This window comes from Pteropus alecto, unplaced genomic scaffold (assembly GCF_000325575.1).
Source record: "Pteropus alecto unplaced genomic scaffold, ASM32557v1 scaffold107, whole genome shotgun sequence".
Lineage (NCBI taxonomy): Eukaryota > Metazoa > Chordata > Mammalia > Chiroptera > Pteropodidae > Pteropus > Pteropus alecto.
The window spans coordinates 1,325,899-1,344,275 of record NW_006440619.1 but is presented as its reverse complement, the minus strand read 5'-3'; the positions used below and the strand labels follow the sequence as shown (position 1 = coordinate 1,344,275).

Sequence of the window (18,377 nt, the reverse complement as noted above, 5' to 3'; positions counted from 1 at the left end):
AATGCATTAAAGATTATAGACTTTTCTGTGATCCAACCTTTCTGCCTGAGAATGATTCACTTTTCTACAACCGACTGCTTCCTGGGAAGGTTGTGTGGAAACGTCCCCAGGTAATTATCTATTTTTCAATTTCCATCTCATTTTTTATCTCTTTCATCATAACTCTATTTCATCCACTATTTTACTCACACAACCTATTGCATGTAGACCAATTTAGGAGACAACTCTAAAATGGGAAGTTTTATAAATCTATGCTTCTAGCTCTAGCTTGAAGAATCTTGAATTTTAGTCAAATTTCATCATAATTAGTAATTTGAAAAGACCAAAAGAAAATGTCATGCTTATTTAATTTGGAAATCATATGAGTAAACATAGTGACTCAAAAAACAGCTGTACTCTTGTCTCTTTACCAAGTTACCTATCACAGTGACTTTAAGATAATCTCAGATCATTGAGGAGAAAAACTCCTTATACAATTAGCATAAATGAACTCTATGGAGTTCTATGTACTGGGGAGAGGGAGGTTTCTTTGCTGTTCTTTGGATATCATCACTTGTATCCTTCCACAGTTAGCAAAGTAGGATCCAATTAGGGCTGCAGCTCTTTCACCACCTATTAATCGTTACTATGATTCTTTGTGGAACATCTGTATGTTGTCACTAAAGAAAGTCTCAGGACCCTTTCAGAAGTCCTACATGCATGGGAGCTCAATGCCTAAAATGATAGGATGATGGAGCCTGGAGAATAAATGACAACCTTGCTATATCTAAAGGATATAACTGGATAGAAGTATATGCTACCTGGGTTCCTTCCCAAAGTGGATGACCAGGAATATAGGCCACAGAGGGCTGTCATGATGCAAATTCTTGGACCTTCACAATATCCTGAAGATGATGTTCTGATCCTACTTAATGACGTACCTTTTTGCACTCTATTATAGAACCACCTCGGTCAGCAACTCAAGGTTTGCCTTCTTCATTGAGCAAGCTATCACTTTTTAGTTGCGATTTCCACAGCTTAAACTTCTAAATGGAGTTCTTACAAGAGCTACTTCAGTTTATGTAGTTTGCCACCAGGTGGTGCCAAGACACATCAGTCACTTTAAGGCTCTTGTTTTCTATGCAATTTAAAAGACATGTTTCAGTTTTTTGTCCATGAAGTATGATAGCCATCGAGAGTATGAGACCTGGAGAAGTCTCTTCATCAGAAGGAAGATTACACTCCTCCTAACTTTATGAGCCTCCAGTTGTTGACATCCCTGCAGATCACTGACCTGCAATAAAACCTGGGAAACATGAGCAGAATTCACTAGCCACTAATTAGATATGCAGAGGGAAGATTTTTTTCCAGAAATGCATGGAGAAAATAGAGCTATATTGTCTAGGAGCCCTCTTATAAATGGGTGTGATAATGAAAGGCGCCATCTTTTCTGATGCTTGGATATAAAAGTAAGAAGATTAGTAAGGCAGAAGTAGCTGAAAAGAAGGCAGGAAATTGAGGGAAGTTTTCCAGCAGCATGGGGAGGGTCTTTATAAATAAGATAGATGAATATATTTGTAGGCTAAGGAGTAAACAGTAAAGAAGAAGAAATGGAAGACACAGAAGAAAGAAGGAATGATTGATAGGAGTGAGATTATAAGGAGATGAGAGGAGATCCGTTGGGTGGTAAAATTGCAAGCCAATGTGAAGCCATTCCCCAAATGTGAACCAAGCCGACAATGCTTCCTTTACTGGCCCATCTTTTGACGCATCCTTCCTCCTCTGTCTTATCTCAGTTCTTTGTCCTTTGCCTTCATCTTCCAAATTCTATTGATTGAATCACAGGTGGATTAGCAGGGAAGGAAAAAAACTTAAAAACTGTGGCAAAACTTAAAAAATGTGGCGTCTTGTTTCTGAGGCAAGCAATACCTCTAGAGGGAATGTCAGAAAGAGAAGATGAATGGGAATGGGTAGAAAATGAATCAGTATTTATAGCATGCTCACTATGGGCCCAGATACTGTGTTTGGAATTTTCTATACTTTTTTTTTTCATTTCTTCCTTATTTGCCATGGCTTAGAAAAGTAAGTATCTTAAAAATCATTTTGATATAATTTTTCCCTGGTTTAAAAAATAAAGGTAGATACTATGTTCATCTTATTGATGAGAAAATGAAGTCTGAGAGAGAAGGTAAGAATTTTCCCATGATCAGACTGCTATCACACTAGGATTTGAATCCAGGTTTGACTGTAGAGCCCACATTAATTTTCACTCTGCCATGCTGCCATTTTAGGGAGATAGATTTGTTTGTGTCTCTTTTGCTAAAATAGGTACCTTCCCTCTAGTCAGTTCTCCTTAATAACTTGATGCTATAATCATTAATTGATACAAACTCTCCCTTTTGAGAGCGTACAGTGACCTTAGTCTTAATTAAGTCCCAAGAGAGAATCACTTGAGAAATATCTATTGAGCACTACTCCATGCCAACCTCTGTGCGAGATACAGACATGGCGTGGGATGAGGCACTCCCATTCCAGTTGAAGAGATGAATATTGAGTTATTAAAGAGTTAAATAATAACTTAATATTGGATATAAAAATACTATTTTGAAGCATGCAGACAATAAATCATGTAAAGTTCTGAAGAAGGAGAGATCATTGTGGATTGAAGTGGTTGGGAGTAGGGAAAAAAAAAAAAGGTTCTGGACCACCATCTGAATCTCCTCAAAAAGCCGTGGGATCCTTTTCAGCCAGAGTGGAGGCCAAGCCTGTGGTCAAGAATCACGTCAGAGTTCCCTGGCCTCCCTTCAGAAAAGCCGAGAGACAGCCCTGGGCCTCTCTGAATTGGCTCAGGAAGAGCAGATGGATCATTGGCCTCACCCGCCTCATTGGCAAGGTTGAGATTTTGATTTGTAGGGAAGCTTACAGACTTCTTGTCCCTTGGCATGCCACATAGCCTCATACTCTACCAGGGTTGTTTTTTGAAGTCTCTAAATTGGAAGAAGCATGATTAACCTGATGTTTTCTATCTCTTTTCTCTCTCGTGTTGAAAGCCTCTGCCTTTATAAGTGTTCATGATTGTAAACACCAATGCTAATTGAACTAATCAATGCCAGTCAAGATCTACCATCTTAGGGCAGAATTGAATTCTCTTTATTTCCACTTGCCACTTCCTTGCTGTGTTCTAAGGAGCCACTTTAGATAGACAGGGATTATAAGAGTGTTTTGCAATTGTTTAATGCCAGCTCATCTTCACATACCCTCTAAAGGAAAATACTTTTCCTTAACTCCTCCAATGGTCCCATGGCCCCAGTTATTGTCCTAGCTTACTGGATACACAGGTATATTGCTTGAGACATGTACCTCTAGACTTTTTTAATCTTCCTGAGGCTTAAACATATAAAGTCTTAGTAAATTCTAAGAGCTGAGTTATACTGAGTTACAGTGTGATCTTAAGACTGCAGATAGGAATTTTAGGCTGAAATCTTGCTATCAAATTCCCATGGAAAAATCTCTTCCCCAGCTCCCTCCAGCCACTCTCTTCTCTTACAACCTTCTGAATTTTTCCCTGGCTGACTCATACCTAGCTATTATAGTGTCTTAGAAGAAGACACATATCATCTCGGACTAAAATAGAGCAAGACCTCATGGGGATCTAAACAGCTAGCTATGGAGGAAGCATGGGGACCTGTACAGATCTCCGTCAGCTCTCTTGGGCAAGTTTTGAGTTCAGCTTTCACTGCCATTGTCCTTATCCAGGTCTTTCACTAGGGAATACCCTACCCAGGGGCCATTTTACTACATCGGATGGGAGGAGGGTGGTGAGGTTCTGGATTAAAGCGAAAGTGTTAGGAATAGAAGGGAAAGGTTGATGAGGGGAGACATTAAAAGCGGAAGACACAGGTCTTAGTGATAGATTGCATGTGAGGGAACAGTAAAGTAGGAAATATTTGTCTCTTTGTGTTCATAGAAATTTCCAACATCCAGTCAAATGTGACACCTCTGTACAGTAGTTTTGGTCTCAACTGTTCATGAATTTCTTTTTCTTCCCATAGATCATGTTCCCCCCTTGAGTAGTCCTAAGTGTTATCCACTGTTGACACAATTGAAAAGAGTTGAATAGATCCATACTCTTTCCATCTATCTTATTTATTTTAAAGTCTGCATTAAAAAACATTAACAGCTTTATTAGAGCACAATTTATATACCATAAAATTCGCCTGTTTTAAGTATACAATGCAATGATTTTTAGTATATTTACAGAGTTGTGGAAGCATCACCACAATCCAGTTTTAGAATAATTGCATCATCCCAATAAGATACCCTGTGCACACTTGCAGTGAGTAAACCCCTCCCGCCGGTCACAGACAACCACTAATCTACTTTTAGTTTCTATCTAGATTTGCCTATTCTGGACATTTCACGTCTTTTGTTTAGCATAATGTTTTCAAGGGCCATCCTTATTATAACATGTATCACTTTGTTCTTTTTTACTACTGAACAGTATTCCATTGCATGGATATACAAACTCTTCCAAATAAAGCACTTCGGGATTTGTATCTGAAGTCACCTAGCAGAAATCTGAACATTCAGATAAAAAGATATTACGTTTTGACTTGATTGTCTAGGTTGGAAGTGAAAGCTTGGCTTAAGATCTTATTTCTAGGCTCTACACTGAGTTTTTCTTGGAGGGGTTAGGAAGGAAGGAATGTTTTACTGATGACAATATCTTCATGCAGAAGCAAAACTCCACAGCCAGTAAAATGGACTCCTTTAGAGGCTACTTCAACATTGGTCCCTTAGCCTAGGTTCACCTATCAATGCCCTGTCTGAAGATGGCTCAGCATGCTAAGGATAAGATAATGGTTACTTGAAATATCTCACAAAGCCATTAGGTCCTGAATGGCAGCCCTAAACCTTTTGGGACTACTTAGAGCCCCAGACTTAGTCATAATATACCTATGCAGGGCTGGCTTCACTTTTAGATATCCATGTCCCCATCCTGCAAAGACTGCTGGACTGCACATAGCACTTTTAAAAGTGCCTCTACTCTTCTGGTTGCTGGTTTTCTAGGCAGCCTTTCATTTTACTCTGGTTCTTGAGGTTTACCCTGGGCCACAATGTTTACTGTCATCAAATTTTACCTGTGTTATAAAAATTTCTAGAGAAGTAGATGCAGGAAGTGCAAAGGGAGCCACACAGAGTGACGTGCAGGGCTCCAAGACTTGCAATTGCATGCCTGCCTCCCTCGCCCCCAGAAGTATCTGGGAAGGGAGATGAGGTGAGAACAATGGTAGAGTCTCTCAGTGCTCAACTAAGAGAACATATTTCCTAGAGAAGCTGCTTTTCTTTGGAAGGCTTTGGCCCAGGGAAGGGGGTGTGTGGGAACCATTCCTGGCTTTAGTCTTGGTGCTTAACTTTCTAGTTGTGTATGTTTTCTCCCTAAGAAATTAGTATGTCTTCACAAACAGCTCAGTTCAAGGATCATGTTAACTGTGCCAACACAGCTGGGAGCCATTAGGAGTTCAGCAATCTCCCCTCCCTTCTAGGCCACCCAAATATGTGACTGTATGAGCTGTGACCTCTCTTCCAACTCCACTCCCTACCACTTTAACAGAGCCTGGGCTGAAATATCCCATTTGCATTCTGTATCTAGCTTTGAGTTACAGAAAAATTTCTCTAGCCTTACTTATTTACCACCAAAAGGAAGACACCCAGTTGTCCAATAGGGAAAAGTCATTAATTAGCCATTTTGTGTTTTCAAATTTCGTCACCAAAATGTTCATTTGGCTGCTAGATTTGCATTAGCCCATTGCCCTTTATCTTTTCTACCTCTTTGGCTGCTTTCTAGTTTTTCACTTCCTTAAAGAGGTAGGAAATGTAACTTAATAAAGATTTGCTCCCATGTTTCACATCATGGTGCTGACATTCAGAAGAGATTGATTCATATTGAATGTGTCAAATTGAGGATATTAAAGCCTATTGGTGATATTTAGCCTGAAACCCAAAATTAAAACATGACTTAAGCAAGACTTCCAGAATGATGGAGAGCTTTTAGGTAAGTGTTAAGCAAAGAGGCATAAAACATAGGGATGGATGACTGAGAGAGGTAGTCACATTTCTGTCCCCAAAGAGCTGCACAATTTTATCCTTTATGTGGTGTCCATTGATAAACCTAAAGGCAAAAGGATGGGCTAGCTAAGGTCTTGAGGTTCTTTCTCTAACTGTGTGGTTCTGAAGAATCTAAAACTTTAATCCTAGGTTCACTAACTAGTTGGATGGCCAGAGGGACAAATTACTGTCCTTCTCTGAGCCTGTTTCCTCATTTGTAAAATAAAGTTTGACTAAACAGTGTCTAAAATTCTTTCCAGCTTTGATAGTCTAGACTGTTAACTTGTCATGTTTTAAAACCCACTGTTAAATAGCCATCCTTTATATATGAAAAGTGGTGAAGTAAAATTGAGGCATGGGTCAGTTTAATGGCGAAATGGAAAGAAATGGAAAGTAAGATGGTTTATTTGCCCAAATCTATATTCTGCCATGATTACACACACAATATGTGTGTGTGTATGTGTATAATCAGCTTAGATCAACAAGAGAATAATTACCTGTTTCCTCAATTTGATTTCTGTCTACTTGTCTTTTTACTCATTTATGTGACCCTTTATATCTTAAATAGAAATTTACATGCCAAAAGCGTTGGCTGATCCCTGCTGTGAAATAAAGCCTTGTATAAATTCAACACGCTGTAATGTAATCTCAACCATTAATAACTCTACATGAAAGAACAAATAATTTGCCTTAATAATCTAAAAGACACTTTTTTTTCCAAGTATCAGTGGTCACTGTATTGTTTTTATATGCTAGGAAACTATTATATGCATCATCTAAGTCTAAGAAATCATTGTATAACTTTACATCTTGAGCCAAATAAAGTAGTAACACCTGACCCAGAAATTAAAAAAAAAAAAAACTGTTTAGTTTCATCTTAGAAAGAGTAAAGGAACAATAAGAGAAAGAATATCTGGATTCAGTTCATTCAACACATCTGCTTTATGTTCAATAATTGAAAAAACAAGCAACCCCCAATCCACAAAATTTAGTATAATAGAAGTCTTCTCCTAAGACAACAAAAGTAATGATATACCAAACATACGTCAAAAAAACAACAACAAAAAACAAAAACAAAAACAGAAAATCCAAAGCTGACAACTCATGTAACCTTCTCCTTTTGGCAGAAAGATGCCCAATTAATCTTTAGTTTGGACTTGTCCCTGCCCGGAATTTTTATTTCCTTCTAGAGTTATTTGAGCTCTTAAAGAATAGATGGAATGTTTCATTCTGTAGACCAGACTCTTCGTCAAGGAGAATTATGCCCATTAAAAAAAGAGGTTTGAGAACCAAAAAATATACAGCTGTCTTTCTTTAATAATTTTTAAATGGATGTATGTCTAAATTTTCTTTCCATTTGAAACTAAGATTTGTTTCTGCTGTGTAAACAGAATATCAAGGTACTGGCCAATAGCCTCCTCCAGGAAGCTTTCTCCATCTACTCAAGACTTTATTGCTATTTCCTGCCTTTGAACTCTGCAAGTACTGATACTCTGAGTTACACAATCATGTCTTCAATTATATGATGTCGTATACGCAGCTATACCTTTGTCCACGCTTGTCTCTCTACCCATTATGTCTCCATATTCCTCCCTTATACAATTGCCTAGCTCTAGTCATTCTTAAGGCTTCAACTTGAGCATTGCCATTGCTATTCAACCCATTCACCAGGGAAATTTTGGAAATCCTTCTTCTAGACACTGATTATACTTTAAAAATGCCTCTACTGTGTCCTCATCACATTTTGTTGTAATTGTATTATTTGAGTCTCATTTTCTTACTCACAATGGGAATGACACCACTAATAATATGTTGGTGGGGGGGACACATGTACAACGCAAACAAATACTGCCCCACACTATCTAAGTTTCCTCAGAACATCCACTGTAGGAAGAGTGTCTATTGAAATGCTCTGGTGAGTAGTCTATTACCACCTGCTATTAGTGCTGCCATCTGCATTCATTAAAAGGTGTGGAAAATCCATTTGCCATGGAGACAACTGTTGCCTTTGCTTTATGTTAGGAAAGGTCTTCATGCATAAAGTCTCATAAATCGTTTTCCTAGAGAGGGAAAAGCATTTATGTTCATCTCTATCAGGCCTTGTCTCTTAAATTTAATCAGCCTCAAAGCACAGGTGCCTCAGAAAATTTTATTTTGACAAATAAGATCAAGATATAATGTGCTTATCTCTAGTTCTCTTCTTTAAAAGCTTATTGCTGTGATGAAAACTCTTCCAAACCCCAGCTATGTCTGAGAGCCCCCACCAGTTTATCTCCTTCTGTTTTACTGTATCCTTGCCTCCCATTTCTCCTGTCACTTCCCCATATTACCCTTTTCCTGTGTCTAGATGATATACTGCTTTGTGTTTTTCCTCACAGCCCCCCCCACCTGTGGCAGTCCTAGCATCTTTTGACCCCACTTCTTTTGTGAAGTATTCCTGTCTACCTCAGCTCACATAGATATGGAAACACTTCCCAGAGTCTTAAAACCAACTGTTGTATTCACAGGACATCTGTGATGACCCCCATCTGATTGTGGGTAACATCAGCAACCACCAGCTGATCCAAGGGAGACTGGGGCACAAGCCAATGGTCTCTGCGTTCTCCTGTTTGGCTGTTCAGGAGTCTCACTGGACAAAGGTATTCCCCTTCCTGTGGGACCTCACTCAATTTCCATCTTCTTGTCTTCTTTAGTAATTTCAGAAAAAGTCAGCTTATAACTTTCTAGATTTTCTAATTCTTAAAGTCAGAGTATTCACTAGGTGACTTCCCTCAATTTTATTATGAGAAATTTCACAAATACGAGAAGTTGAAAAAATTTTTACAGTAAACACCCATATACTCACCCAGATTCTACCATTAACATTTTATTCTATATGCATTGTCACACATATTAGTTGAACTCTTGTCACTTGCAGTGTTCGACTCAGTAGCTCTGCATACTTGTATTCTTTGTACTTATTGGGGTATAAAGCTAGTAGGGGCAAGGAAGTCATTAACAGATATGAATAACCAAAAATGTGATAAAGCTGGAAATAAATCCTGAAAGAAGTTCTAATAAATTATTAAGAGTACAAAGATTCATTTAGCATTGAGTTAGAGTTCAAGGCAATGAAACATTGACTTTGGGACAAAGTTTGAATATTTTCTTCAGAAAAATAATTTCAGAAGATTAATGTGTAAATGTATAGAAAAAGAATTTCTTAAATATAATTTTATTCAGGTTGTGAATAAAATATATATTCTATAGAATCTACATGAAATCTCTAGGATGGACTTTTAAAAACTGAAACCATACGGGACCTTGTATTTTGATTGATTTTGATTTTTAAAATGCCTTGTTTATGTGACTAAACATACAACCATGAATATGTTTGTGTAGACAGTTTCTCATGACAGAGTTTGTAGATTATCTGTAGGAAATAATTTAATCCCTAACCGGTTGCCCCCAGTCACCCTGTGTGTATTCATGGCAAACGTGGTAATACTATCTTCAACAAAACTGAACTGGGGGAGAAACAGTTGTGGGAAAAATTCCCTACCTAGGACTTCTCAACCTAGATACAAAGCAGATGTATTTAGTGTGCTTCCTGTTGCCACATGGATTTGCCAGAAGTCAACTGTAATCTCAATATTTGGATATGGTCTGGTGAATAAGAGTTGATTGAATGTTTTTATATTTGCAGACAATTCCCAATCATAAGGAACAGGAATGGGACCCTCGAAAACTAGATAAATATGCTGGGATATTTCGCTTCCGTTTCTGGCATTTTGGAGAATGGACTGAGGTGGTGATTGATGACTTGCTGCCCACCATCAATGGAGATCTGGTTTTCTCCTTCTCCACCTCCATGAATGAGTTTTGGAACGCTCTGTTGGAAAAAGCTTATGCAAAGTAAGGAGAAGGAATGGCTAGTACATGAGGAAAAGAAGGCCATATATTTACTGGGGAGTTCATTCTCTCCCAGCCCAGTCCCAGAGTTTAAACTGGGTAGGATCTCAGTCAGACTCAAGGCATTTCTTTGGGCCTGGCGCTGGTCTTCAGAAATTCTAGATGAGAGAGAAATAAGCTGTTCTGGTTTCTATTAAATCCCTACCTGCTCTTAGGTGCCTCTTCCTGGTACTAATCTGCAAATAAAGGCATTATGGCCTCAAATTTTATCCTTGTCAAATATTTACCTGTAGAAAGAAGTTTTTGCATGGACTGTCCTTTACAAACATAGCCTAGACCTAGAAATCTCTTGCCTATTATCTCAAAATATCTGTTATTTCATATCTAGAGAAAAGCCAGATGGTAAATGCTGGATAGGAAGGGACTATTCTAATTCTTGGGAACAAGATGTCCTTGACTTGGAAAAATAATTTTATAAAAATAACCTTGCATATTTGTCCCTAGGCTGCTTGGCTGTTATGAAGCCCTTGATGGTTTGACCACCACTGATATCATAGTGGACTTCACTGGCACATTGGCTGAAACTGTTGACATGCAGAAAGGAAGATACACTGAGCTTGTTGAGGAGAAGTACAAGCTGTTCAGAGAACTGTACAAAACATTTACCAAGGGAGGTCTGATCTGTTGTTCTATTGAGGTTTGTATTCACCCAAAACAACCACTCTTTGCTCACTTATGGGAGAGGAGACTACACAATTTAGTAGGGAATATTACCCTTACTCTGGATATTCATGAAAAATCATTATGGGACTCAGAAAGCTAACAATACACATTGAGCCCTGGCACAGAGGCTGAGGAACTAGGGGCCAATGTAGCATCTGAGCTGATGTAAATAACTTCTGCTAAATTATTCCTCATGCCTCTGTTCCTGGATGTTGAGGTTATAGCTTTTTTGCTCAAGGAGTAAACAAGCCATATCACATTTTCAAGCTGTTCATATCAGTATAGTACTATGGGTAGTTTGAATCTGAATTTATTAAGTGAGTTGTTATATTAAATTCTTCATTTCCTTTCCTTTATTGGTTCTGCGTCAAGTTAGGTGTCAGGATCAAATTTCTATCTGCATAGGGAGAACTAGCTTCAACTATACTAGGGTAAACCAATCAAAGAAGAAGAGGAGTCAGGTCTTGGCTCTACCAAATCTAGTGTTCTTATGTATCCTTCTTTGCTCTCAGTCTCCAAATCAGGAGGAACAAGAAGTTGAAACTGATTGGGGTCTACTGAAGGGCCATACCTACACCATGACTGATATTCGCAAGATGCGTCTTGGAGAGAGACTTGTGGAAGTCTTCAGTACAGAGAAGCTATATATGATTCGCCTGAGGAACCCCTTGGGAAGACAAGAGTGGAGTGGCCCCTGGAGTGAAATGTGAGTGCCATTCCACTTTGCTACAAATCCTATAGTTCTCCCAAACCCATTCCTCCAGACTGCTAGTGGGCTGTCAAGGCTCAGTGACATCTGTGGGCTCTTCTTAAGTACAAGGTCTTTGACTCAGCCAGAGGTAAGATAAACCAGGCCCAAACCTCATGCATTCTGTTTCTTTGGCATATGGCTTACTGTAAGGAGTCAATGGCAAACATAATGGCATATCCCTTTGTTCTTTTACCTTTAGTTCTGAAGAGTGGCAGCAACTGACTACAGCAGATCGCAAGAATCTGGGGCTTATTATGTCTGATGATGGAGAGTTTTGGTGAGGAGAGGTTTTCTGTGCTAAGGGAATCGTGGCGTCTACATGGAACTACAGGTGTAGGTATTGAGTACCGTCTTCATTTCTTTCCTGTACTCCTTCCATTCAGGATGGGCTTGGAGGACTTTTGCCGCAACTTTCATGAACTGAATGTCTGTCGTAATGTGAACAATCCCATTTTTGGCCACAAGGAGCTGGAATCAGTGGTGGGATGCTGGACTGTGGATGATGATCCCCTGATGAACCGTTCAGGAGGCTGCTATAACAACCGTGATACCTTCCTGCAGAATCCTCAGGTTTGAATCAATTTTTTTTCTTTGCCTCTAAGTTATCAAGGTCATAGGAACCCAGGCGTACCTTGGAGCATTTCTCTGACATCAATTCTTCCATTTTCAGCTATTGTGTAATATTTATCAACCAAAATGCCTAGAGATTGGCTCATATGCTTGTAAAGCATGGTACACTGTATCTCTTTGCAGAATTATACATTAGCCACATTATCAAGTCTGGGCCACTTCCTCTGGCTGCCTTTCTCCTGGCCATACTGCTTAGTACGGGTCTTTGACAACCCCCACTTCCTTGTGATGGTCCTACATTGGAGAGAAGGGATCTTCTAGACGCTTTCTCAATTCTTTTTTTTAATTTCTTTTCTGCTCATACTGTTCTCTTGGGTGAGTATTTACTGAATGTGTCGTCTTTCTCATGTATATGATTTTTTTTGAATCTCTGCAATATACCTTCCTTTTCTTATCTAGAACCAGTTCATTTTCCCCAGGATTTGAATTGCTATTCTGTCAATGACCTCATCCCATCTATCTCTTATTACAATGCTATTCCAGGGGCCAAGCCTAGACACAAAGCAAAATATCCAAAAATCCAAAGCCTGGATTTATAATAACCTTAATGGCTTTATCCCCAAATGTGCTGATGAGCTAACCTACAAGAGGCAAAAATTCTGGCTGTATTGCAGCCTTACATGGGTGTGTCTTTTCTTTCTTTGAATCTTACTGGCCAGGCATTTCGAAGGATACTAAGGCTGGTGGGCTGATTTATTTAACTCATACTTTTCTTCATCTCTTTCATTTTAATTGTTCCTAAAGAAAAGAAAAGCTTCTATTATTTCCTCCCTGCATCTCCATTTAAAGCGTTGGAAATGTTTTAAGTATCAAGCATATATACCAAGCTGGGGAAATGACCCTTTTGGCTTCACTGTTAAGTGTCTGTACAAGATTGACATTTGGGGATCTTGTGAGCTTAGGATTCTACATCCATTTCTTGTTTCTTGGTAAAGAGAGGGAGAGAAGGAGGAAGGAAGGGAAGGATAGAGAGAGAAGGAGGGGGATGGAGAAAGAAGAGGGGAGAGAGAGAGAGAGAGAGAGAGAGAGAGAGAGAGAGAGAGAGAGAGAAATCTGATGTTTTTTAGTTTTACTTCCCAGTGGCACAATGATTCCTTAGATGTTTGGAAAGTCTCTAGCACATACCTGCAGCTTCCCTAAAATGATGGTAGCAAACCATCAATTCTCCAAGGAAGTAGATCCAGCCCCTTCACAAGCCACATATCTGGGCTGGCAATAGGTTAGCTTCAGGAGATGCTGCAATGTCAGGTTAAGTTAAACAAGAATACTTTCTGTCTCTATATGTTCTGGAATTTTTCTGTGTACAGTTTTTAAAAGCAAGAGGACAATAATAAAAACAAAAACACCCCAAATCCTATTAAGAACTTATTAAAACAAAGCACACCCTCTTTGGCATCAAAGGCCTAGGCATGAAGTTGTCTTTCTCAATACATGCTGAATGCCATAGGGAGAATCAAGTACTGTGATCTACATTTATCAAGTCAATGAATTATCCCAGGCCTCATTGTATGGTTGATAGCAAAGCCCAGGAAAAATCCCAAGTCTCTGATTTACAATACAGTTTTTTTTTTTTTCCCTGAAATTTGAACTGGCTTATCTAAAATGGAAGTGCTAACTAAACTCCTTGGTGGCCTCTTTCCTGTAGTATATCTTCACTGTACCTGAGGATGGGCACAAGGTCATCATGTCACTGCAACAGAAGGACCTGCGTACTTACCGTCGCATGGGAAGACCTGATAATTACATCATCGGCTTTGAGCTTTTCAAGGTAAGAATGAGCATTTGGAGAGAATGATGGCAAATTGGATCAAAATTAGGATGGCTTGTGGTTAGGGGAATTAAGGAAGGTTCATGGATAAAGAAAGCAGAGGACCTAAGATCTTCCAACATAAAACTATGACTTGAGTAGAATGGAACATTTCATTCTATTTCACTTCCAGGTGGAGATAAACCGAAAATTCCGTCTTCACCACCTCTACATCCAGGAACGTGCTGGGACTTCCACTTATATCGACACCCGCACTGTGTTCCTGAGCAAGTACCTGAAGAAGGGCAACTATGTGCTTGTCCCAACCATGTTTCAGCATGGTCGCACCAGCGAATTTCTCCTGAGAATTTTCTCTGAAGTTCCCGTCCAGCTCAGGTTCAGTTTTCTCAGCCAGCCCTACAAACTCCCATTCTCGGCTTTGCTTCCAGTTCTAACTACCTTGGCCCTCTCCCCCTATGCAGACACTCAAAGGGACAACTTGTTCAAATCAGATTTAACTAAAATAATGGTGGTAGAAATATTTCTCAAAGTGGGGTTACGAGAAATTTCCCAGTGGAGGTCTGAGCTTCAAAGCTCTGACCTGCCACTTAAGGGGAAAAGGCTTATAGCCTAAGCTTTTCCACTTATATTTTATCTTCTGTTCTCCGATTGACTCTCTCTTCTGTTAGACAGTTGGCACTTTTTACTGTTCCTCTATTATGTTCTGAATGCTGGGTCACCAAAGCTACCTTTTCACCCCAGCCCTGCTTACTTTGATCTTTATCTGCTGGTCCTTAAAGCGAGGGAAAAGGAAAACATACTCATAAAATGTGAACCATGTCTGTGGTGGAATAGGCTAGGTCACTCAGCATTTCATGCTTTTCACTAACAATGTTTGCTTTGACAAGCCTACCTCCTCATCAGAGGACATTCACCATCAATAACATGTCTTCTTTTTGATTTCCAGGGAACTGACTCTGGACATGCCCAAGATGTCCTGCTGGAACCTGGCTCGTGGCTACCCAAAGGTAGTTACCCAGATCACTATTCACAGCGCTGAGGGCCTGGAGAAGAAGTATGCCAACGAAAGTAAGAACTGGAAGGATGTATAATAAAATAAAATTCATTATTTATTTATTGCATATATGATCAGAAAAAAATAATCACAAATGATTCTTTCCAATGGTATTTTCAGTCTTGACAAGTCAGGATGGCTCTCAACTGTGGCAGAGAATGGGATGTAAACTTCTTTGGGCAAGGCCTACATAATATTTATTTTTATATTTTTTTATAAAGTATAAAAAGAAAAGGGAAGCAAGAACAAAAATCCTAGGTCATTCTGGTACCCGATATTATGCTCAAAGTCCCAGAATAGATTTGGCAATCTGAAAGAGAACTTTAATTGCTGTGTTAAAAACAAATGTTACTTTGTTCCAGCTGTGAACCCATATTTGGTCATCAAGTGTGGAAAGGAAGAAGTCCGTTCTCCTGTCCAAAAGAATACTGTTCATGCCATTTTTGACACACAGGCCATTTTCTACAGGAGGACCACTGACATTCCTATTATAGTGCAGGTATGAATATGAATAGGAACCCCAAGGGTGGCTCATATTCAGTATCAGATACTAGATTATCCCAAGTGCTTCACATATGTCTAAGATACAGAGCAAGGGTTATTCTTGTTTTTTTGTTTTGTTTTGTTTTGTACTCAGAAACACCTCCCACCAGGCACAGACACTGACTTCCTTGTTAATCTCCATCCTAAATATCCTCTTTTCCATTTATTTCATTGCAAGCGGAAGCCCTTGTGCTCACAGGTGCACATATTAATGCATGTACTATGAATTCCCATGAGGGGAAGCATATGCCAGTTCAGATGACCCTTATCCTGCTATGTCAGAATGGACCACTAGAGTTTGGTTGTTCTTCTGACTTAACACTTCTGACCAGCTGTCTTTAGGTAGCCATCTCATAGATCAAGGTTGATCTTGAGCTCTTCTTCCTGGCTTTTCATCACTGTTTTAAGTATCTTCCCCTCAGTCAGAAAGGTATCAGGAAATATTCTCTTGTGGTTTTTAAACAGACCTTTTCAAGCTCAGCATTAGGTTCTAGATGCTACCGGGCAAAGTTCAATCTCACAGAGGGTTGCTCACCTTCACTCTCTTGACTTATCTCTCCAGGTCTGGAATAGACGAAAATTCTGTGATCAGTTCTTGGGGCAGGTTACCCTGGATGCTGATCCCAGTGACTGCCGTGATCTGAAGTCTCTGTACCTGCGTAAGAAGGGTGGTCCAACTGCCAAAGTCAAGCAAGGCCACATCAGCTTTAAGGTTATTTCCAGCGATGACCTCACTGAGCTCTAAATCTCTAGCTCTAGAAAATCCTGACAGAGCTTTCCATCCTTTTATTTTCTATTAGATGCCAGGTCTTATCTAAGATTCATAATCTTTTGAAAGAAAGAAATTAATAGTAATTAACTTTTCCTTTCTTCTGATAAGTTCCCCATACCTCCTGATCCAAGTAGCATCAGTAGCTACATAACCTATATACCTCCAGCAGCTGGACATGAGGAGGTGACAGTCCTATCCAGAGGTTATACAGATGTTTGCCAGGAAAAGATCTCTGGAGCTTCTGGGGGTGATATTCGTGCAGGACATCAACAACAGCCTGGATACCCTTTGCTGCTTTCAGGTGCCCAATATATTTCCTTTATAGGGCATGTTGAGGAAGGAAGAGAGGTGATCAAGGCCAAGCTGGTCTAGCCTGACATCCCAGCTCCTGACTGAACATTACAGACTTCCCAGCAGCATTTTACCCAGCAGCCAGAGTCTGCTTATAAGTCCCTGGCCCTTACCGCTGTCACCACCACCACCACCACTACCACCACCACAATCACCAGCACTACCACCTCTGGAAAGTGTAGTCCTGCCTTAACCTAAGTCACCCCCCACAGTTGGTTTTATCTTCATGTTGAGGAAGCTTCCTAGGTGCTTAATCAAGAGCTGGAGTTCAGCAAGACCTAGACAGTAGGAAGTCCTGAGCTTCAGCTCAAGGAAGCCAACTGTGTGCCACAAGAGGGAAAAGTGGAAGAAGCTGCAGTGGGAGACAAAGCCTCGGTCCCCCACCTATCTACACACATCTACACTCACACACGTGCACACGAGTGCACACGAACTACCGTTCAGGCAGTCAGTGGGAAAGAGGAAGAATGAATGAGTACCACACATCCTGAAAGGATACGAAAATCTACCCAGGCGTAGTACAGCCATTCTGGGGCCCCTGACTGCAATGTGAAACCTCCTCCTGCTGCTAGGTTTACAAACAAGCCCGTTGTCCTGTGCCTCCTAATATCATGGGTACTGAAGAGCCCATCTGAGGGCTAGAGATTTTGGGTCCCAACCCAGGCCCCTCAGACTTTCAGTTGGGAAGCTTCACTACCTGGGGGGTGTTTGCCCTCCCATTTTTTTCAGTACTTCTACAGAGTTTTATCTAAAGTCAGTCATTCTGAAATGTTCTTCCCTCCATCTCATCTATTGACATTCTACCCCTTCTCTAAGGCCCAGCATAAATGCCACCTCCTCCATGAAGCCTTTTCTAACCCCCAAACCCCCATCTCCAACAATATTTCAATGCTTCTGCAATGATGAAAAAAATCATAGTTGTAGTACCTAGTCTAGTCCAGCACAAATTCATTTAAAAAATATTATGTAGAATTTTTTTAGCTTGCTCATTTCCTATCGTGTTTTTTAGTCTATGTAACTTCTGCAGTGCCTTCACTACACTGCCTTACATAATCCAAACCACAATAAAATTCACATTCAATAAATTGACTAGTTTTGACTTGATTTCGATGGCACAGGAGAGATGGCAAGGGTGGCCATCAGTTGAGACTTGTTTCAGAGCCACTAGAGGTGAGAATGGGGTAGGGATACCTTGTGCAAACTGAGCCCAGGTACCAGTCTGATGAATGTAGAGGTATTGGCTGCATCCTGATGGTACATTCCTTCATACAGGTTGGGGGATGAGGTTGGGAGAATGGAGAGGGGCTCTCTTCTAGTCCATATTTAAGAATGTTTGGGGGTTATTTGGGGTTACATGATTTGAAACCTCGCTGGGATTAGACTTAAGGTCAAAGCTACAGTGGCCAGATTTTTCAAGGGCAGACTTCCCAACAGAAAAAATACCACCTCCTCCCTCCCAGCATCTCTCTTAAAGCCGAATAAATGTGAAGATTTCACTCACTTGCTTCCACATTCAATCTGCCATCTGTCCATCTTAGAGTAGGCTATGGGAGAAACTCTTCTCCTTTTGCTTTTAGCCCTGCCTCCTGATAAAAAAGGATACCCAGGCAAAGGAGGGGTTTTAAGCTCAGTAGAACAGTCCTCAGGCACAGATCTCATTCCCTGTTCTTTCATATCCTACTCCAGAACACATTAGAGATGACATCTTAAGTACAGGTATTTAGATGTGGTAGAGCTTTGTCAGAAATGCAGTATCCAACACAGGTAATGTAATAGTTCTATATGGTCACCAGATGGCACTATGACA

General features: G+C 40.1%; 1 protein-coding gene across 1 annotated transcript in view; it reads left to right on the top strand.

Annotated features, from left to right (window-relative positions):
• Window positions 1–17,657, top strand: part of CAPN6 (calpain 6) — a 26,941-nt gene extending 9,284 nt beyond the window's left edge. The window contains exons 3-14 of the mRNA XM_006917272.2: window positions 1–110; window positions 8,595–8,726; window positions 9,773–9,981; window positions 10,483–10,675; window positions 11,214–11,407; window positions 11,652–11,729; window positions 11,836–12,022; window positions 13,728–13,850; window positions 14,023–14,225; window positions 14,797–14,918; window positions 15,267–15,403; window positions 16,010–17,657. Coding sequence (XP_006917334.2) covers window positions 1–110; window positions 8,595–8,726; window positions 9,773–9,981; window positions 10,483–10,675; window positions 11,214–11,407; window positions 11,652–11,729; window positions 11,836–12,022; window positions 13,728–13,850; window positions 14,023–14,225; window positions 14,797–14,918; window positions 15,267–15,403; window positions 16,010–16,192 — 1,871 coding nt within the window. The 3' untranslated portion in view covers window positions 16,193–17,657. The remainder of the gene's footprint in view (window positions 111–8,594; window positions 8,727–9,772; window positions 9,982–10,482; window positions 10,676–11,213; window positions 11,408–11,651; window positions 11,730–11,835; window positions 12,023–13,727; window positions 13,851–14,022; window positions 14,226–14,796; window positions 14,919–15,266; window positions 15,404–16,009) is intronic.
• Window positions 17,658–18,377: the final 720 nt, after the last annotated feature.